The following is a 22304-nucleotide window of genomic DNA, read 5'->3' on the forward strand; positions in this document are numbered from 1 at the left end:
AAAAGTTCGTCAACAGACAAGTATCAATGTGCAGAATGTGGAAAACATTTTGCCACAAGTTCCAACTTGTCACGACACAAACAAACCCATAAAGCTCTAACACCTGAAAATGCTAAATCTTGTCATATTTGTAACAAGAAATATGTCAGCACTCCTGCTCTTTCAATGCATATTCTAACCCACAATCTCTCACATAAATGTGATATTTGTGGAAAAGGATTCTCCAGACCCTGGCTTCTACAAGGACACATGAGAAGTCACACCGGAGACAAACCTTTTGGATGTGCTCAATGCGGGAAAAAGTTTGCAGACAGATCCAACTTGAGAGCACACATGCAAACCCATTTGAAAACATATCTCTGCCATCGCTGTCCCCAAAAATTCAGTTCTCAATCCAAACTAATCAAACATTCAACTGCATTCCATTGCTCACAGATATAATCATTGGACTAACTTTGTATAAATTGTATATTTTTCCATATGAAATATTTTTTTTACATTTCAAACATGTATATATGTAAATAATTGTAAACCATTTAGTTATGGTCAACGGAGAGTATATTTAGTCATCACAGAACCAAAACCAAAGCAGTATTTTGCTAGTCATGTAATTTATATTATTACAAAGAAAAATAAATATTTAATAAAAAATACTAATTTTGAGAGATGGATATGAAGGGATATGATGGATATGAAGGGATATGATGGATATGAATGGATATGAAGGGATATGATGGATATGAAGGGATATGATGGATATGATGGATATGAATGGATATGATGGATATGATGGATATGATGGATATGAGGGATATGATGGATATGAAGGGATATGATGGATATGATGGATATGATGGATATGAATGGATATGATGGATATGATGGATATGATGGATATGGATGGATATGAAGGGATATGATGGATATGATGGATATGACGGATATGATGGATATGAATGGATATGATGGATATGATGGAATTGATGGATATGATGGATATGATGGATATGATGGATATGATGGATATGATGGATATGACATATATCCATCATATAAAGAAACTGTAGACGTAATATAGTTAAAGATAGAGCTACATGTAGCGCCCTGAATTTCAAGTATTAACACAATTTTAATGCTTCACTTGAGAAATGATTATGATTTAGTTTGTATGCAAAATAAGTGAATAGATTAAGAATTCAGATCCTGAATAGAATTGGTTAATTTATATTTATATATCAATTAAGTCCTTCTAATTATTCAGATTTTCAAGTCTCACATCACACTAAATTAAAAACATGAATAATGTTGTAAAATGAACCAGAACCTTAAAACTTTCAGCTTTTATCGCAACTTCAGCTTTAGGTCCATTTATCCAGTATTAATGATTCGACTTTTGCGACCTCTGTTTCATTTTTCATGAGAAAAACAAACTTGTTTGGTTGAGTTAAAGGATTGTATGAACTAATTCATCTTTTATCAAGAAATCCTCAGAAAAAAAGAATTGTGGTTGAAAGCATGCAAAAATTACATTTTTTTACTAATAACACTCTTTACAATCTTTTATTTATTTACTCCTTTTACTGTTTTTTATATTTTTACTCTATTCAATTACTCTCTGATCTACTCTCTTACTCAATCTCTTTACTCTCTTTACTCTCTTTTCTCTCTTTACTCTCTTTACTCTCTTTACTCTCTTTTCTCTCTTTACGACGCTCTTTACTCTCTTTGCTCTCTTTACTAGCATTTTTTTCTTTTCTCTCTTTTCTCTCTTTACTATCTTTACTCTCTTTACTCTCTTTACTCTCTTTCTGGCATAACTCTTTAAACTCTCTTTACTCACCTTTCTCTTGGAAGATTTGGACCATGCACCCATCCTACTTCTAAACCATTAAGTCACTAAATCCTCGGAAATCCCCCCCCCCCAACCCTATCCTAAACCAAACCCACGTGCCTTTTACTTGGTTTCATTTGTTTTCAATTGTTTCACTGACAGGTCTGTAACCGGAAACTGAATTAGCCTAAACCGGAAGTTGAATTATTAAGCCTGCTTGCCTATACAAATATAGAGCATACACCCTTCTAATACTGGAGAAACAAGGATTAATCTTAGTCAAGGATAAACCATTTAGTCTTATCCAATATACTTTGTTATGTATCTATTCTAAATTATATCCAATATACTTTGTTATGTATCTATTCTAGATTATATCCAATATACTTCGTTATGTATCCATTCTAGATTATATCCATGTATACTTTGTTATGTATCTATTCTAGATTATATCCAAGGATGTAATGCAAGGAAAGTTATTTTAGAAGTGTACGCATCTTTTATACTGCAGTTTACTGTCTCTGGGTGCTAATGTTAACACAAGACGGATGTCGAAGCCTGACATGGGATCCATCTTTCACATAAAAAAATCAATGAAATATTCTGGTCATAGGAAACTATTATGTGAATTATCAAAATTATCAAAATTTAATGCTTTTAACCTCCTCGGATACTAAACGAACACTGATGCATCTATTCTTGTTTACAAATTCCGCCCAGAGAGAACTGGTTTCAGTATGTACGCAGAGTATACGCGACAGCAATTAACTTTCCTTGCATTACAGCCTTGATTATATCCTTTAATGCATAATTCTTCCAACTTAGATGCTTTGTATTACCGCGCAGGCCTTTATTTCCAACAACTAAATCTCTAAATGCATATTTAATATCCATGCTACTAGGACGTTTTAAGTTTGAGATATTTTGTGGAAATCATTATGATGTTAGTTTATGAGAGAAGAGGTAGAAAAATGCCATTAATTAAACTAACTATATTTAGCACATTTTAACAAAAAGCAATAACTACTTCTATTTATTGGAGCTTATTTGATAAATAAGTAAATAAATGAATTATTTATTCTATATGTACTATATCTGCTCCCGTGTGACAAAATGCTAAATATTTCAATATTTCAAGTTTGTTTAAATCTTCTATATCCTGGGTTTAAAACTAGAACTAGGGATTAAACTAGTGAAATATCTCCGGAAGGGTTTAATTTTGAATAGATCCCAGGGGGTTCCGTCCTGCCATACTTTACACAACCCTTCGGTATCCGTTCCAACTCTGTTCCAACCCCGTACCAACTCCGTTCCAACTCCGTTCCAACTCCGTTCCAACTCCGTTCCAACTCCGTTCCAACTCCGTTCCAACTTCGTTCCAACTCTGTTCCAACTCCGTTCCAATTCCGTTCCAACTCCGTTCCAAATCCGTTCCAACTCCGTTCCAACTTTATTCCAACTCCAGTTTAACTCCGTAACTTCATATTCCATGGAACTCTTTAAAATTTTAGTTATAATAAGTGAAAAAATCTAAAGAATCTACATCTAATTCTAACTTTCAATGGTTTATTGTAAATCTGTCACTATTGCAAAACCTATATAAGAGCGAAACTATTTCAATAATATTGTCCAAAAATAACTTGTGTAGTTACCGCGCGCTAATATCCATGAGAAAAAAACTATTTACAACCCGCCCCCCTTTCCATACTACGGAAACCCCCCCCCCCCTTCCTCTCTTCTATTCCCCAGAAATTCCCACATAGAACTAAGTTGACCTGCCTAGTGCCTATGCCTGTGAACCAACCACCCTTTCCGGTTCTGCTTCCCCCCCCCCCCTCAATAAACCACTGGCTCTACCAATGCAATAGTTCACATTCATGAGACCTGAAAGGAAAGAGGGGGGGGGGTATTATGCATAGACTTTATACAAAAATAGGAAAGGGGGGGTGACAAATTTGAGGATTAGAGTACAGTGTAGGTTTGTATAAAGGTGTGGTTGGGATTAATACTATAATGGTTTTGTCGGTCACACGACTTGACCCCTAATCAAACCTTTCCTTCCGTTCTATGTAGCTTTGCATAAAGTTTATTGACACTAATGCAGGGCCAATAACCTAATATGGGATAAAACCCTTTATTGTCTTATAAAGGAATTAAGTCTTTGCCACAAACTTTAATTCTCTAATCTTTGCAACCCTATGTACTTAGAATTCTGTTCTTAAATTTTCTCAATCATAGAGACATGTTCTTAAATTTTCTCAATCATAGAGACATGTTCTTAAATTTTCTCACTCATAGAGACATTTTCTTAAATTTCTTTCTTAACAATTAAATTTTTAGAGGATGAAATATTGATTGAGCAATTTGGGGCTGAGGGGAGTCGGAGGAGGGGATTGTCTAACAATATATTTAGGTGGGAAATTGTTGCATGTTTTGAGCATCCTGTTTTATACTTTTAGTTTTACATCTTGTTCAAGGGTTAACAGGAAGGTTAGATAGATAAATAGATAGAGAGAAGGGTGACTGGAAAGATAAAGGAATTGAGTCTTTGTCACAAACTCTTATTTTCTAATCCCTATATCTTTGCAACCCAATGTCATTGAGCTTAGATAATTCAAACTATGAACTCTGTTGGATCAAATAATCTATGAATGAATTATCAAAGGTTTACACTATCCGGTTGCAAAGATATGGGGATTAGAAAATTTAAGTTTGTGGCAAAGACTCAATTCCTTTATAGAAAACAAGTTGGTGTAAAGACTTATATCTGTATAGAAAGAGAGGTTGATATTAATATATAAAAACAAGTTAGTAAATAGATTGAAATATAGAAATATTTATGAGATAGATAAGATATAAAGAAAAACGTTTAAGGATTAATATGCAATACAAGTTTTATAATAGAATAATTTGATAGAAATAAAAAGATCCATTTAACGGAATTAATTAATTTATTGACGAAAAGGTGTTTGATGGTAAGGGTAGGATTCATCTTAAGAGACAACAGTAAATAGATTCTGGAGTTTGAATGAAAATTGAATGAAAATGGTGGATGAAAGGATGAGTGGAAGAAAAATTAGATGATGTAAGTGGATGAATGGAATGAAGAGAAGAATATAAGATATGACTGATGAATGGAGAAGGATAGAAGATTTATTGAATGAATCGAATGGAGAGAAAAATATTAGGTATGATGAAGGGATAGATAGATGGAAGGATAGAAGCTAAATATATGATGGCTTTAAAAAAGGATAGATAGATAGATGAATGAATGGAAGGATGGATGAAAGTAGGCCGGATAGAAGGGTAGAAGGATGAATGGATAAATGGGATAGATAGATAGAAGGACAGATAGAAAGATGAATGGTTGGAAGGATGGAAAGAAGGATAGATAGATAGAAGGATAGATAAAAAGATGAATGGTTGGAAAGATGGATGCTGGGTTTATATCTGTTCGCACCTGTATACAGTGTCAGGAGATCAGGAGATGAGAGAAGATTGGGAGAATGTTAGGTAAAGGTTGAGAGAAGGTTGGGAGAATGTTAGGTAAAGGTTGAGAGAATATTGGGAGAATGTTAGGTAAAGGTTGAGAGAAGGTTGAAAGGTTTGGAAGGACCCGGCAACGCTATATTATTTATATTCTTGTAGTTTTCTAACTTCTAAATTTTTAATAAAATCAAATGTTTTTGTATTAAGCTTTTTAAAATTAAGAAGATATCCGTTTTTTCACTTAAAAAATTGATTACTTTAAGTTGTGGTTCCTTTATAAAAGTAACTAGCGGATTTTTGCAACAGAAACAATGGAGGATCTTGTCAAAAAAGTAAACACTTAACAAACTAAATAACAACGATGATTTTCACATTATTAATCAAATAAAGATTTAAAAAGTACCGTTATGAATCGGGCCTCCTCCTCTGTAAAAAGAGAGTTAATTACCATACCACAGTCCCTTTCATAGTTTAAAGTTTGAAAATCCCGTTATTCCCTTTTAGCTGATCCAGTGCTCCAGTTGATGAATTATATAGATTGCTAAGTTGATATATAAATAGTAGAAAAGATGTAGTCACGGCTGGATGGTAGGGGGGATCTGCTACAATAAGTATAGGGGGGGATTGGGATGGGGGATAAAGGACTATGTAAAGGGGGGAGGGAAGAAGGGGATATAATACTGAATCATGTGTTAATCACAGCTAAAAATGTTGAAGGTTAAAACTAAAGTTTGGTTCTTGATTTACCGTAGTTTCACTGGGCTGGAACGATATTGTAGAAAGAGAATAAAATACTTAAACTATTTAACCAAGCCAAGCCGTTTCTGATATTAAAAACTTTCTATTTAGCACAATAAAATATGGTCAGTATTGAAATCAACTTTTATTTTTTATTAAAAAATGTTAATTTTCAGAAATACAATTCAAATACATATAAATATTCAAATAAACAAGCAAATGTATTCTAATGATTAACATAATTAATTTGCATTGAAAAATAGTTTTATGTCGTGTTTCTTTAAATTAATGTTTTTAAAATCATTATTTCGGAATTGTTGATTTAAATGAGAATAGTTTTATCATCAGCATTTAACTGTGACTTAAATATTCAAAATGGATATATATAAATGACAAAAAGTACAAAAATATTTTAATAATTTAAAGAACTTATACAAATCTTATGGACATTATGACTAAAAGAATTTTGTTTGTTTTGACTAACTTAAGTCTGATATGGCTTGGTTTGGTCTGGAAAGGTTTGGTTTGGTTTTCAATGATTAAGTCTGGTTTTATTTAGTTTATTTTCATCTGGTAAAGTCTGATGATATAGTTTGGTCTGATATTGTTTGGTCAGAAATAGTTTAGACTGAAATTTGTAGTTCATATATGGTTTGGTATAATATGGTTTGGTTTGGTCTGGTCTAATATGGTTTGGTTTCGTCAAACATAGCTAGGTATGTTTATATTATAATCGAAACCACGAATGTTTCTCCCATGTCAATATTTGACCACAACTTTAACTCTCATAACCCGGAATATACGGGGAACTTCTAACGGGGGGAATGGGTGGGGGGGATAGTGACTATTTATAGTATGGAAAATAAGAAAGGGTGTTTTTGACTTTGTAAGTTGAAAAAAGCTGTATATGAGAAATTCTAAAGACTAACTGTTGCTAGGAAGGTTTTTAGTGAATATACATTTGTCGGAGGTAGGGAGAGAGGGCCGGTTCGGAAGGTAGGAGGATAGGAGGCTAGGAGGATAGGAGGATAGGAGGATAGGAGGATAGGAGGATAGGAGGATAGGAGGATATGAGGATAGGAGGATAGGAGCATAGAAGGATGGGAGGGACGAGGGTAGATGGGTAGATGGGTAGGAGGATAAGAGGATAGAAGGATAGGAGGATATGATGGTAGATGGGCAGGAAGGGTAGGATGGTAGGAGGATAGGAGGATAGGAGGGTAGGAGGGATAGGAGGATAGGAGGATAGAAGGATAGGAGGATAGAAGGATATAAGGATAGGAGGATAGAAGGATAGGAGGATAGGAGGATAGGAGGATAGGAGGATAGGAGGATAGAAGGATAGGAGGATAGAAGGATAGGAGGATAGGAGGATAGAAGGATAGGAGGATAGAAGGATAGGAGGATAGGAGGATAGGAGGATAGGAGGATAGAAGGATAGGAGGATAGGAGGATAGGATGATAGGAGGATAGGAGGATAGGTGGATAGGAGGATAGAAGGATAGGAGGATAGGAGGATAGAAGGATAGGAGGATAGAAGGATTGAAGGATAGGAGGATAGACGGATAGGAGGATAGGAGGATAGGAGTAGGAGGATAGGAGGATAGGAGGATAGGAGGATAGGAGGGTGGGAGGATAGGAGGATAGGAGGAAAGGAGGATAGGAGGATAGTAGGATTGGAGGAAAGGAGGATAGGAGGATAGGAGTAGGAGGATAGGAGGATAGGAGGATAGAAGGATAGGAGGATAGAAGGAAAGGAGGATAGGAGGATAGAAGGATAGGAAGATAGAAGGATAGGAGGATACGGAGGATAGGAGAATAGGAGGGACGAGGGTAGATGAATAGTAGGATTAGAGGATGGGAGGGTAGGAGGGAAGAGGGTAGATAGGTAGTAGGATAGGAGGATAGGAGCATAGAAGGATAGGAGGGACGAGGGTAGATGGGTAGATGGGTAGGAGGATAAGAGGATAGAAGGATAGGAGGATGTGATGGTAGATGGGTAGGAAGGGTAGGAGGGTAGGAGGATGGGAGGATAGGAGGGTAGGAGGGTAGGAAGGATAGGAGGATAGAAGGATAGGAGGATAGAAGGATGGAAGGATAGGAGGATAGGAGGATAGGAGGATAGGAGGATAGGAGGATAGGAGGATAGGAGGATAGGAGGATAGGAGGATAGAAGGATAGGAGGATAGAAAGATAGGAGGTTAGGAGGATAGAAGGATAGGAGGATAGAAGGATAGGAGAATAGGAGGATAGGAGGATAGGAGGATAGGAGGATAGGAGGATAGGAGGATATTAGGGGTAGGAAGGATACTATATATAATGTTTGGTTGCTAGGAACTAGTTAATGGTGGGCACTGGTTAATCATGAATGTGGAAAGGAATGCGAGGAAGGATTTCCTCTGAAGGGTGTGTCAGCATCAACTCAGTGATTTAATTGGGAAGATCCCTTCCCCATCCCCACTCTCCTAATGCCCCCTACCATTTTACACCCTCCCCTCCCCCTTTTCCTTCCTCCGATTCTACTTCCTTACTTCCTGTATCTGAGATTAGAGGGGATGCTGGAAGCGCGTAAAGTATGCGTGTATGTAGCAGGTGCGTGCGCGCAATGTTATTATCTGCAGCGCACAAAGGGTGCAGAGGGATGTTTATTGTCGTTAAAATTATTAATAAACAATGAATGAATTTGAAATAAATGTTTGATTCGAGAATGCCAAAATTTGAAAATAAAATTCGTCAATTTGTTGAATTTTTCGTGAAAAAAAAAACAACAAATTGATTGGAAAAGAATAGATGCCAATGATCTGAGCTAATATACATTCAGAAAACCAAACTTGTTTTTTGAATGTTAAACTTCTAATTGTTAACCAAACTATCATCGGGCCAGACCAAACTATCATCGGGCCAGACCAAACTATCTTTTGGAAACCAAACTGGCGTTCAGTAAAACGCGAAGCGCTTTTACTTTGTGTTAAAAACTAAGTAAAATTTTTTTAAAAAAACCAAATTATTTCATCTTAAAAATCTAGCTGTTTAAAACCCAACCTTTGTGTTTAAGTATAGTAACTTAGTTATTTAAAAAACAAATAGCTGGCAAAACAATGCCTATATGATGAAGAAAACCAAACTAGCTGAAACCAAATAGCTGGCAAAACAATGCCTTTTTGATATAGAAAACCAAACTAGCTGAAACCAAAAGGTTGGCAAAACAATGCCTTTATGATGTAGAAAACCAAACTAGCTGAAACCAAATAGCTGGCAAAACAATGCCTTTATGATATAGAAAACCAAACTAGCTGAAACCAAATAGCTGGCAAAACAATGCCTATATGATATAGAAAACCAAACTAGCTGAAACCAAATATTTGGGAAAACAATGCCTTTATGATATAGAAAACCAAACTAGCTGAAACCAAATATTTGGCAAAACAATGCCTATATGATATAGAAAACCAAGCTAGCTGAAATCAAATATTTGGGAAAATGATGCAAACTATAAAACCCTAATACAAAGCACACTCCAGAGGGAAAAGTTCAACTTCATGCAACATTACTAGTACGACTTCTTGACCTCGTAGCTTCTGTTTTTTTGATTTTAAAGCTCCAAGCATGAGGAAAGTGAAGGAGAATCTCAAACCTTTGATATTTCAAACTTAAATTATTTTATGCATCATAGAATTCCTAGTATTAAACGTCTAAGGTCTACGATGTTGGTTGCAAAGATATATGGATTATAAAATCAAAGTTCGTGGCTAAAGACTCGATTCATTTATTTGATTACAAATGTTAAAATTCAAAATTGCAGGCAGAAAGATGTAGAGTATTAGCATTTAGGATTTGATACTGAATTAGGTTTAAGGATAAAATTAAGATTAGTCGGGGTAAGGTTATAGAAAAGGTGGTCTTCGGATATACGAATATGTATACGTATAATTAACCAGATCTTTACGAGACAGGATGAAAAGGGGTGGGTGGTTTTCTTCTCTTTGGGGAGGGGGGGGGGGGGTTCCCACAAATAGGACTAATGAGGGGGGAAGGTTAATTCAAACCCCATAACCTACAACCGTGCCGAATATTATTCCGAAAAAATTATGCACTGTATACCTTATTTTCATTAAGACACCCCTAGCTCTATATATGGTGGATGAATGAATTAAAAGTTTGGATGGGGAGCGGGGTAATTTAATTAAATTTGAAAGTATCCATATTATATTGAAGTTGTGCAAGCATGTGGTTTCTCCAATAAAAACCAAATTTTACACGATGCCTTCGAATAGTCTTCTCCTAAATCTATCTATCTATCTATCTATCTATCTATCTATCTATCTGCCCCCTGAGAATGTTTGGTATTGATGTGAACCTAAACTCCAACCTATCCTATAGTTTGATCCTCTACGTAAACCCTGCAACCATTGTCATTCGATCTTATCCTTCCGGGCTCCCCACCTCCCCTCCTCTCATCCTTCCTGCTTTTCATCCTGCAATCCTCATCCTCTCATACTTCCGACCCCCCCCTTCTTCCATAGGCATTATCATCTCCCATCTTGTTAACCCTAGCCACCCTTTAGGGTTAAAACAATGAATATGATTTGTTAAACAAAACTAAATCTTTATAATCCGAACCCGTTCTCTTCTCATTCATCCCCTCTCCTTCCGGTTTAATCGAATCATTAGCTGATCAACCCATTGTTTCAAGACGCGGTATTATATAACCCACTCTTTGGAAGCAAAAATATCAAAATATCAAATGCCAAATGATCAAATGCTTATTTATGGAGTACAAACGCAGTACGTTTCAATTATGTCTACAAGCTAGAAATGTAAACAAATCAGAGAACCCAAGCGCGTACGCATAGTAAAAAAAACATTTTATTGTTTTTATTCATAAAAAGCTTTAAACAATTTTGATATCTCTAGACACTTTCCGGCCTTTTAGTTTTTATCTCCTTCTTCTTTCCAGCTTATTTAATTTTTCAACCTTCGTCTTGTTTTCAATCTTTTTGATCCTTTGATCTTTTTGATCTTTTTGATCTTTTTGATCTTTTTGATCTTTTTGAGCTTTTTCATCTTTTTCATCTTTTTCATCTTTTTCATCTTTTTCATCCTTTCATCTTTTTTCATCTTTTTTCATCTTTTTCATCTTTTTCATCTTTTTCATCTTAAGGGCAGGACATACGGCGCAATTTCAAGTGCCCTTCTTCTTAAAAAAGTGGGGCATGCCCGATTTACAACAGTACCTTGAAACCCCTCATCTTATAAACTATGTGGAAGATATCGTCTTTTTTTCTGGAAAATTTTTAAGTTCTGATAATTTCTCCATCTTTTCAGAAGTTAGAAATGTGCGAGTCATTTTTGAAGACAAACCACAATTAAAAATAATCAGTTTTCGATAACAAAAAATTCATGGATATCTTATTCATACTGTATCAGAGAAAGCTACAGTTGTCAATCGGACATGCCACTCTGTCAATGGAGGGTCACTTAAAACTACGTTTAAAGCTCCTTTAACCCTATTCCCCCCCTGTAGTTTTTTTACATAACTCAAAAAGTATTGGTCTGAGGCTGACTCCCCCTCCCAACCTAACCAAGCAGGTGTAAACTGTTTAGTTGTTTATAGGTCCTTGCTAATTACGCTGGAATTAAACATAGTTTTAGTCGTACACGTTGCATTATTCATTGATTGATAGATAATGAATGCATGAATGGAGGGAAGAAATAATAAATGAATGGATGAATGCCAGTATTGATGATGAATGTGAAGTTTGAAGCGCACCTGCTAAAACCATTGATTTAATGAGTAAAAATCGATTTAATAAAATAACAAATTATTTCTATTAATAATTTAGCCTCAACCATTTTTAGATGGTTACAATTTTTTTTAATACAAGAAATTATCAATTATTTTGATATTTACTTATTGTATGAATCAACGTGTAAATAAATTGATGATACGCACAAAATGCAGTACAGTACAGTTTTCATATACAACAGGGAGGAGATGCAAATTTATATATTTCTTGGTTATGATGAACCCACCTTAATATATATTTCTTGGTTATGATGAACCCACCTAAATATATATATTTCTTGGTTATGATGAACCCACCTAAATTTATATATTTCTTGGTTATGATGAGCTCACCTAAAGAATGTTAAGAATTTAGTTCTCATGCGGGTTGGTGAGAAAATAAAGAAAAGATAAATATTTCTCACAAAAAAATGGAAAAAAATTACAAAAAAAACGCACAACTAAGATTGATCTAAACAAAATGAGGAGATTTTCTTTCAAATTTTGTGAAGAGTATTTTCAGTTTTCACGGTATTTAAACCTGAAGACTTAGCGTGGAAACTAGAGTATATTTTTAACCACAAACATTAAACTTTTTACCTTAAACTAGATTGTTAATTCCTTTTGTCGGGAAAGGGTTGAATTAAAATGATTTTGAATAAAAAGGGAGCTAAAAATTCTTTTGATGATTCATGATGAACATTCATTAATTCTTTTGTTTGTCACTAACCCTGTCCATTCCAGGGACCTTTTAGTTTTAATAGCAACATGTATAAAAGCTGTTGATATACAGTATGCTAAGGCAATCGATAAAATTGATTTTTCAGAGAAATCGATTTTACAAATTTGTGTGAGAAAACTGCAGCAGGCGGAGTAATCAACACCAAGCTTCAACCAATATACGATAGGGTTCGGAGCAGGAGGAGGGTTCGGAGCAGAGGAGGGTTCGGAGCAGAGGAGGGTTCGGAGCAGAGAAGGGTTCAGAGCAGTGGAGGGTTCGGGGCAAAGAAGGGTTCGCAGCAGAGGAGGGTTCAGAATAGAGGAGGGTTTGAATCAGTGAAGGGTTCGGAATAGAGGAGGGGATTGGAGTTGTGGAAGGGTTGGNTAATAGAAGAATAGTGTTCAGGTTTATGAAGAGCAGGGTTCAGGTTAGAGAAGAGTATGCTTCATGTAATAGAAGAGTAGGGTTCAGGTTAGAGAAGAGTAGGGTTCGTTCAAAGTATAATTAAAAAGGTTAGGATGACAGGATATAGTGTGTGTTTGCTCATATCTTAGCTTAGGTTAGACCAGACTTGAGGTTGAGGACTGGGGCGGGGTTTACAGGATTGAGCTACAGTTGGTCAGATGCACGCACACCTGCCAAATAAAATCACCGGCAACGCGCGCATCGAAAGCTCAGGCGCGCGCAATGTATTTTCTGGGCAAACTGCTTTCTCCGGTAGTAGGGCTTACACCATCAGGAGGGTTCCAAGCAACATGGAAATATCAGAACAAATTTTACATCTCATGGAACAGTTCCAGAAAGGATATCAGACCCTTTGGAATATTCAAGATCTACTCGCAGCTCAAGCAATCCTGGATCTGGGGTCCGTCAAGGAGAGGTTTGAGGGCTTCAGATCAGGTTCAGTTTCTCCCTGTAGTTCGGAGTCAGCATCCGACTCATCCTGGTCTTTTTCTTCTTCAAGATGCTCAACACCTTCATCTACCCGGTCCCCCTCCTTTTCCTCCTTCTCCTCAGCATACTGGGAAACAAAGCTAACCTGTACTCAATGCAACAAAGTATTTAAATCAAGTTCCAACTTGTCACGACACAAACAAACCCATAAAGCTCTAACACCTGAAAATGCTAAATCTTGTCATATTTGTAACAAGAAATATGTCAGCACTCCTGCTCTTTCAATGCATATTCTAACCCACAATCTCTCACATAAATGTGATATTTGTGGAAAAGGATTCTCCAGACCCTGGCTTCTACAAGGACACATGAGAAGTCACACCGGAGATAAACCTTTTGGATGTGCTCAATGCGGGAAACGGTTTGCAGACAGATCCAACTTGAGAGCACACATGAAGACCCACATGAAGAAAATGTTTCCATGTAACTACTGCATCAAATCCTTTTCTGACGAATCTTGTTTAACTAAACACGAGTATTCAGTTCACCGCTTGTAAATATCCTAATATTTCATCATAATTATTATTCTTTTCATTGTTTATGTGTACTGCAAATGTAAGAAATTAATAGTTTCCCAATTAATTCTCCAACTGAGTGTCCTTCTTAGTCCATCTTTATGTTTCACGATCTCTATTTTTCTAGTCAAAATGTTAACATATATTTGTATATTTAATGTGCAATAAATAATAATGAAATACAATGTTTTAATCAAAATTGTTAAAGTGGTGTGTTCTGAGATTAAAGAATCGTTCTCGTAATATATTTTGAGAGGTTGCGTGATTTCGGAGAGAATTTTTAAAATTTTGAGATATAGAAGATGCAAGGCTTCCAAGGCGCTTTTTAGATTTTTTAAATTCTGATCATCCATGAAACAACCTTCCCTGGGGTCATATAAGTTGCCTCAAAAATATTGGGCTCGATCGGTTTGTCCGTTTTTATTGATTGGATACAACTAACAGACAAGTAAAGTATGTAATAAATATCGGGTCACATGAAATTCTGTAAACCTGAAGGGTTCAGGTTAGAGAAGAGTAGGGCTCATGTTAGAGAGGAATTGGAATAAGGTCAGAGAAGATTAGGTTTAGGGTTAGAGAGGAGTATAGTTCAGGTTAGAGAAGAATAGGGTACAGGTTAGAGAAGAGTAGGGCTCATGTAATAGAAGAGTAGTGTTCAGGTTAGAGAAGATTAGGGTACAGGTTAGAGAAGAGTAGGGTTCAGGTTAGAGAAGAGTATGGTTTAGGTTAGAGAGGAGTATAGTTCAGGTTAGAGAAGAGTAGGGTCCAGGTTAGAGAAGATTAGGGTACAGGTTAGAGAAGAGTAGGGTACAGGTTAAAGAAGAGTAGGGTTCAGGTTAGAGAAGAGTAGGGTTCAGGTTAGAGAAGAGTAGGGTTCATGTAATAGAAGAATAGTGATCAGGCTAGAGAAGAGTAGGGTTCAGGTTAGAGAAAAGTAGGGTACAGGTTAGAGAAGAGTAGGGTTCTGGTTAGAGAAGAGTAGGATTCAGGTTAGAGAAGAGTAGGGTTCATGTAATAGAAGAATAGTGTTCAGGTTAGAGAAGAGTAGGGTTCAGGTTAGAGAAGAGCAGGGTTCAGGTTAGAGAAGAGTAGGGTTCAGGCTAGAGAAGAGTAGGGTTCAGGTTAGAGAAGAGCAGGGTTCAGGTTTATGAAGAGCAGGGTTCAGGTTAGAGAAGAGCAGGGTTCAGGTTTATGAAGAGCAGGGTTCAGGTTAGAGAAGAGCAGGGTTCAGGTTTATGAAGAGCAGGGTTCAGGTTAGAGAAGAGCAGGGTTCAGGTTTATGAAGAGCAGGGTTCAGGTTAGAGAAGAGCAGGGTTCAGGTTTATGAAGAGCAGGGTTCAGGTTAGAGAAGAGCAGGGTTCAGGTTTATGAAGAGCAGGGTTCAGGTTAGAGAAGAGCAGGGTTCAGGTTTATGAAAAGCAGGGTTCAGGTTAGAGAAGAGTAGAGTTCAGGATATAGAAGAGCAGGGTTCAGGTTAGAGAAGAGTAGGGTTCAGGATAGAGAAGAGCAGGGTTTAGGTTTATGAAGAGTTGGGCTCGGGACGGAGAAGATGAGGTTTAAGGTTAGAGAGAATTATAGTCAAGGCTATAGTGGAGTAGGATTCAAGATAGAGTAGAGTTTAGGCCTATATAGATAGTATGATTTGTATTTTTCAGAAGATCTCAACAAATCCTTTGAATTCTTGGTATCTTTCTTCCATCTTATTAAGATCTATCATAGTACACTTCCTAGTTTGTGACTGTCTCTCTATCCCAGGAGAACAGTTGTGAACGATCCCTTTTATTGAAATAAATGGATTATAAATCATTTAATAAACGACGTGCTGAACATATTTAGGAAAACTAACAGTTGTTGTGTGTGTTGTGTGTGCAGTACACTGTAATGTTTACATCTAAGATAATCAAATTAAAACATCTGCCACTGCTATGATGTGAACCAGGGGATATTATTCTTCAAAAATATTCGGCAATACAAAAATAAACGTGAAAACAAATGTAAAACATTAAATTAAAAATTTAAAATTAAGACAAAGAAATTTATCCCCCCCCCCCCCCCCCCTCGCGGTTTCCGGATTATACGAATGGACACGAGGAAAGATTAAAACATGAAATCCTGAATCCTTCATTCAAACTTTACATTTAAACATTCGTATATTCATTTAAATCAAGAAACTTTAGATTCCATTAATGCCTGTAATAATTAAAAGATTAAAAGATTATATAATGCGTTAACACTGCAAAGGCTGGGTGCATTGGGGGCAATTTCCATCCTCCCTGTATTTTATTTTACGTTGCGCTATACAGGGTGTCCCAATAAACATGGGAATTCAGTACGAATTCGATATCGTCTTTTCAAATAATTATTTGTATAGTGATACCTACTGAGAAAGCTGCAATCTGTAAGAGTTTCGTCTGCTATGTTCACATTTTGTTTGTTTATGTTTTGACTGCATACGGTCTTAATAAAACAAGAAAATTGCAGTATACAAACAAAGTGAACTTGTCCGTCTTCACTGTTCATCTTGCGGAAACATTAAAGACAAATCTTTACAGTCTTTTACCATTTTCATAAAATGTCCTTATAGCAACGAGTATTTATTTGTCAAAATAAAAGAAATAAAAATGTCCTCCTTTTCAATTAATTTTGGTTCAGAAACTTTGAAGATAATTTCAGAACATGAAAAAACAATAGACACCGTTAAACTATGATATGAAAACTGACCTACAGCAATCCGACATATTAGGTTTTCGAACTTATTCTCGTGTAGTTTTTACGGATTTGAATGTAATGCCCCATTATGACTACGTTTATATGCCCCCATCTACATCTACATCCCCCAACTCCAGCAATTTCAAATTTCAAAGGTTTACATTTTACACCAGCATATACCTAATCTAACATTGAGTTATAAAAAATTTAAGTCGGAAAACCATTAGGTCAGAAAAAACGCAGGTCAGTTTTCTTTTGGTGAGATGAGCGGGATGGGATCCTATTCCTTAGATGTTACATAATACGAAGGTATTCTGGAGAAGACGACATTTTAGGAGATCCCAACTCAGGACAATTGGATACACTAGAAAAGGGAAGTTTGCATTCGACCACGAAGAATACAGTGAGAACCAGAAAATTCTGGATAGAAAGACGACTTTAAGACTCAAGTCTTTTAAGACTTTTAATAAAGCCCATTAAACATGGAGACACAGATTGAGCAGTGTGAAAACATATTCAGATAACTTAATAATTGTGATTTAAAAAGGCTTTTTGAATCAATTACGTAAAGTTATTATTTTAATGTCGTCTTCTTATTTCAGAGTAGATCTTATCATCTCATTGTATCCTATAATGCCTGATATTTCTATTAATTGAGCAACAGCTACTTCTCTTATTAGTAAATCTTCTGTGTGGGATTGCGTGCAGAATAAAAATATTGCTGAAAATATTGGAGGGGGGGGGGGGGAAAAAACTATGTATCTATAGTTTAAGGATGGATGTGTTTATGTTGTGTATTAAATGAATTGAATCGTAAGAATGGTAGAATGTTTGTTACTGTAGAATGCACAAAATCGATAAGAGCAAGTTTAAAAATATCAGTTTGTGCGGATACTCTGCACTCACGCCAATACAAGCGTGTTTAATCTATAAACAATCAATAAATCAATATATTTAAATACTGGAGAAATATGATATTGTGTTTTTAGCATTTCAAAGTTTGTAAAGAACTAAAAATGATCAAATTAATAATTTTTAAACTAAAATTAAAGATGCAGTTTTTATTAAACTAAAATTGAAGAAAACAATCAGCTTTAAGCATGAATATTTGGTTGCCCACAAAGGATAATCCTTTATTGACGACCTAAAACTCCTTTAAAAACTCTAAACAATAAAAAATTGTTTCTTCTCCTTGTGGTTAATGATTATTTACACTGTACAGTGTAAACATCTATTCAAAGGCCTCTTCTGCATTTTAAGTAGTTTGTAAATGTCGTCTTTCATATATTTGCGGAAATCTTTCCAGCTCGCGGAGTCGTTATTTCTCTATCTTAAAATGGTCGATCAGATAAAGTCTCGGATTGTGTACGATCAGATAAAGTCTCTGATTGTGTACGATCAGATAAAGTCTCGGATTGTGTACGATCAGATAAAGTCTCGGATTGTGTACGATCAGATAAAGTCTCGGATTGTGTACGATCAGATAAAGTCTCGGATTGTGTACGATCAGATAAAGTCTTGGATTGTGTACGATCAGATTAAGTCTCGGATTGTGTACGATCAGATAAAGTCTCGGATTGTGTACGATCAGATAAAGTCCCGGATTGTGTACGTAAAATATTTAGAATTAAATTAATTATTCCCTTTTTCACTTCCACTCCCCCTTGACTTCCTACACTCTTTCCTTCCCCTTCTACGCTCTTTCCCCTCCTTCGCCTCCTTCACCTTCTTCTCTTCTCAATAACTTCCACTCCTTCCCCTTATTTCCCTCCTTCCCCTCCTTTCTCTCCTTTCCCTCCTTCTTCTTCAACTTCTTCCCCTCCTTCGCCTTTTTCCTTCTCAATAACTTCCACTTCTTCCCCTTCTTTCCCTTCTTTCCCTCATTTATCCCATCTCCTCCCTCTCCCCTTCCAACCAAGTGAGTATAATGTTTACAACTTATATAATTAAATAAAACCATCTGGTAACTGGATATATGTCAATCCATCAATCAATCAATCAATTAACCAGCCATGCTGACTGTATTTAGAATATGAAAAGGGAAGGGGGGGGGGGTGTTACTGTTATTCCTTTCTTGTGATTAAAACCTGTTGATAAAACAATATTAAAAGTTTCTGAATTTTTTCCTAATTCCTCGATAAAAGATAAGATAAAATTCCAAAAGTAGGCGCAAGCTAGGGATGTGCATCGTTTTCAAGTAAGCTTTTAAAGGGAGTGCTCGCAAAAATGAAAGGAAGTTTAGGCTGATATCGAACTGAATGTGCGTAGCATCCTTGATACAAAACTGATAATTACATGAAGAGAAAAAGAACCCTGAGTAAAGATGGAAAGAAGAGAAGAACTAATTATTACATGAAGAAAGAACCCTGAGTAAAGATGGTAAGAAGAGAAGAACTAATTATTACATGAAGAGAGAACCCTGAGTAAAGATGGTAAGAAGAGAAGAACTAATTATTACATGAAGAGAGAACCCTGAGTAAAGATGGTAAGAAGAGAAGAACTGATTATTACATGAAGAGAGAACCCTGAGTAAAGGTGGTAAGAAGAGAAGAACTGATTATTAGATGAAGAGAGAACCCTGAGTAAAGATGGAAACAGGAGAAGAACTGATTATTAGATGAAGAGAGAACCTTGAGTAAAGATGGAAAGAAGAGAAGAACTAATTTATTACATGAAGAGAGAACCCTGAGTAAAGATGGTAAGAAGGAGAAGAACTGATTATTACATGAAGAGAGAACCTTGAGTAAAGATGGTAAGAATGGAAGAACTGATTATTACATGAAGAGAGAACCCTGAGTAAAGATGGTAAGAAGAGAAGAACTGATTATTACATGAAGAGAGAACCCTGAGTAAAGATGGTAAGAAGAGAAGAACTGATTATTAGATGAAGAGAGAACCCTGAGTAAAGATGGAAAGAAGAGAAGAACTGATTATTAGATGAAGAGATAACCCTGAGTAAAGGTGGAAAGAAGAGAAAAACTGATTATTACATGAAGAGAGAACCCTGAGTAAAGATGGTAAGAAGAGAAGAACTGATTATTAGATGAAGAGAGAACCTTGAGTAAAGATGGTAAGAAGAGAAGAACTAATTATTAGATGAAGAGAGAACCCTGAGTGAAGATGGTAAGAAGAGAAGAACTGATTATTAGATGAAGAGAGAACTCTGAGTAAAGATGGAAAGAAGAGAAGAACTGATTATTACATGAAGAGAGAACCTTGAGTAAAGGTGGAAAGAAGAGAAGAACTGGTTATTACATGAAGACAGAACCCTGAGTAAAGATGGAAAGAAGAGAAGAACTAATTATTAGATGAAGAGAGAACCCTGAGTAAAGATGGTAAGAAGAGAAGAACTGATTATTAGAGAGAACCCTGAGTAAAGATGGTAAGAAGAGAAGAACTGATTATTACATGAAGAGAGAACCTTGAGTAAAGATGGTAAGAAGAGAAGAACTGATTATTACATAAAGAGAGAACCCTGAGTAAAGGTGGTAAGAAGAGAAGGACTGGTTATTGCATGAAGAGAGAACCTTGAGTAAAGATGGTAAGAAGAGAGAACTAATTATTACATGAAGAGAGGAAATTGAGTAAAGGTGGTAAGAAGAGAAGGACTGGTTATTGCATGAAGAGAGAACCCTGAGTAAAGAATGCAAGAAGAGAAGGACTGGTTATTGCATGAAGAGAGAACCCTGAGTAAAGAATGCAAGAAGAGAAGAACTAATTATTACATGAAGAGAGAACCCTGAGTAAAGAATGCAAGAAGAGAAGAACTGAAGAACCCATCATTAGAGTTCTAAAGAAGATACTTAGTAAAGGCTGGGAAAGCAGATATTGAACTGAAGTAAATAGGTTTTCTGATTCTTTCTTTACTCTCTGCTCCCTCCATACAAGATAAAGAATGTTCTCGTAGTAACATTAAAATGAAACAAATCAAGAAAATTACATAGTTAGAATATTGTTTAATATATTGAAATTAAAATCTGAAATAGGATGAAATACAAAAAAATTAAAAATACAGTTTTAATGATACCTTAAGCCAGAGTAAGAAAATAGATGTTAGTTCCACATTTGTTGAAAATATATTTCGGTCTGGGTTGACCCTCTTCAGTTCTTGAAATTTTTTTCTGTCATGAAGATTTAAAAAAAAAATTAAAGAAAATTTTTTTTCTGGAAATCTGAAAGAAAAATTCCAAAGTACAAAATCTAAAATGAAAAATCTGGAAAATTTGAGAAAATTTGAAACATTGATTAAAAGAAATATGAAGAAATAAATAAAAATATGAGAGAGAGAGAGAGAGAGAGAGAGAAGGTTGATGGATAGATTTGTAAATATCTAGTTGAGATATATTAGAAGATGCTCCAGACCTTTTCATCAAATGAATGAAAGTAAACAATGAAAAAAAAGAAAAACAAGAATGTGCTATGAAAACACAAGAAGTTACGAAAAGACTAATGATAAAAAGATTGAACGAATGCTATCGGAATCATTTCCAAACTTCGAGATAAATACGGCAATATGAAGACATAAATAAAGTTTCGGAGATATACTTTGGGAATTCATGGGATGATGAAAATAAAAATATAACAAGGAGGAATAAAAGAATATAGAATATAATGTGAATTTAACATTTCGAATATCTAGAATGTTCCACTGTAATCAGATTATTACAGTTTTTTATGATTTGTGAAAGCTATTTAGGTTTTTAATCGAGATATTGGATGAAAAAAATGGATCAATTTATAGATAGTTAAATAGATTTATCTTTGTAACTATAGATTGATAAATAGATAGATAGTCAGATAGATAGATAATAAGATAGATAGATATATATACATAGATACATTAATAGTTAACTAGATAGGTGGATAGCTAAATAGCTCGATAGATAGTTAGATAGATAGATAGATACATAAATAGATAGACATATAAATAGAAAGATAGATAGATAGACATATAAATAGATAGATAGAGAGATATATAGATAGATGGAAAGATAGATAACAATACTATATAAATGACAAAGAAGAGGATATATTAGAAGTACTTTTTCTAAATGTAGTTCAGTAAATGTATCTATACGTTACAGGGTGTGCAAGAATACACATCTTATTATTTTCAATAAATGTATACTTGAATGAGTTTTTGCGAGACAATTTTAATTGGTTATTTATAAAGTTAATTTTAAATTTCTTAAATTCGAAGCTTCATAATACCTCCTTTATAGCCCCCTGTACTGTGCATAATCTATATCTATAATAAAGATATATCTACTGTCTAAAAGTATATATGTTTATATATCGGTACAATGTAATAATATATATACTGAACAATCTAGTATAGATGGATGCAAATTGATTTATATTTAGGGAACTTACATTAGTGCGTTTACAGAAAATCTTATGATTCAACCAAACTCTTATTTTATCTACAGGGTTACCAACAAAGAATGAGATTATATAATGTCGAGGTGAACATCTTTGAATATGACGACATAATTTTAAATTCGGAATTGTGCATTGAAAATAATCTTAAACAAGTAATGAAAAAAATTTGAATATTACAGT

The 22304-nt window shown here is 35.2% G+C and overlaps 1 protein-coding gene across 1 annotated transcript; it reads left to right on the top strand.

Annotated features, from left to right (window-relative positions):
* Window positions 1-18: 18 nt before the first annotated feature.
* LOC111713341 (zinc finger protein Xfin) lies at window positions 19-14171 on the top strand (the record flags this gene model as incomplete). The annotated part of the gene is given in 4 exon segments (XM_023488192.1): window positions 19-439; window positions 3059-3305; window positions 12671-12889; window positions 13289-14171. Coding segments are annotated over 4 exon segments (1614 nt in total), but the record flags the coding sequence as incomplete, so codon positions are not given.
* Between the last annotated feature and the right edge of the window lie 8133 nt (window positions 14172-22304).

This window comes from Eurytemora carolleeae, unplaced genomic scaffold, assembly GCF_000591075.1.
Source record: "Eurytemora carolleeae unplaced genomic scaffold, Eaff_2.0 scaffold1400, whole genome shotgun sequence".
In the NCBI taxonomy this organism is placed as follows: Eukaryota; Metazoa; Arthropoda; class Copepoda; order Calanoida; family Temoridae; genus Eurytemora; species Eurytemora carolleeae.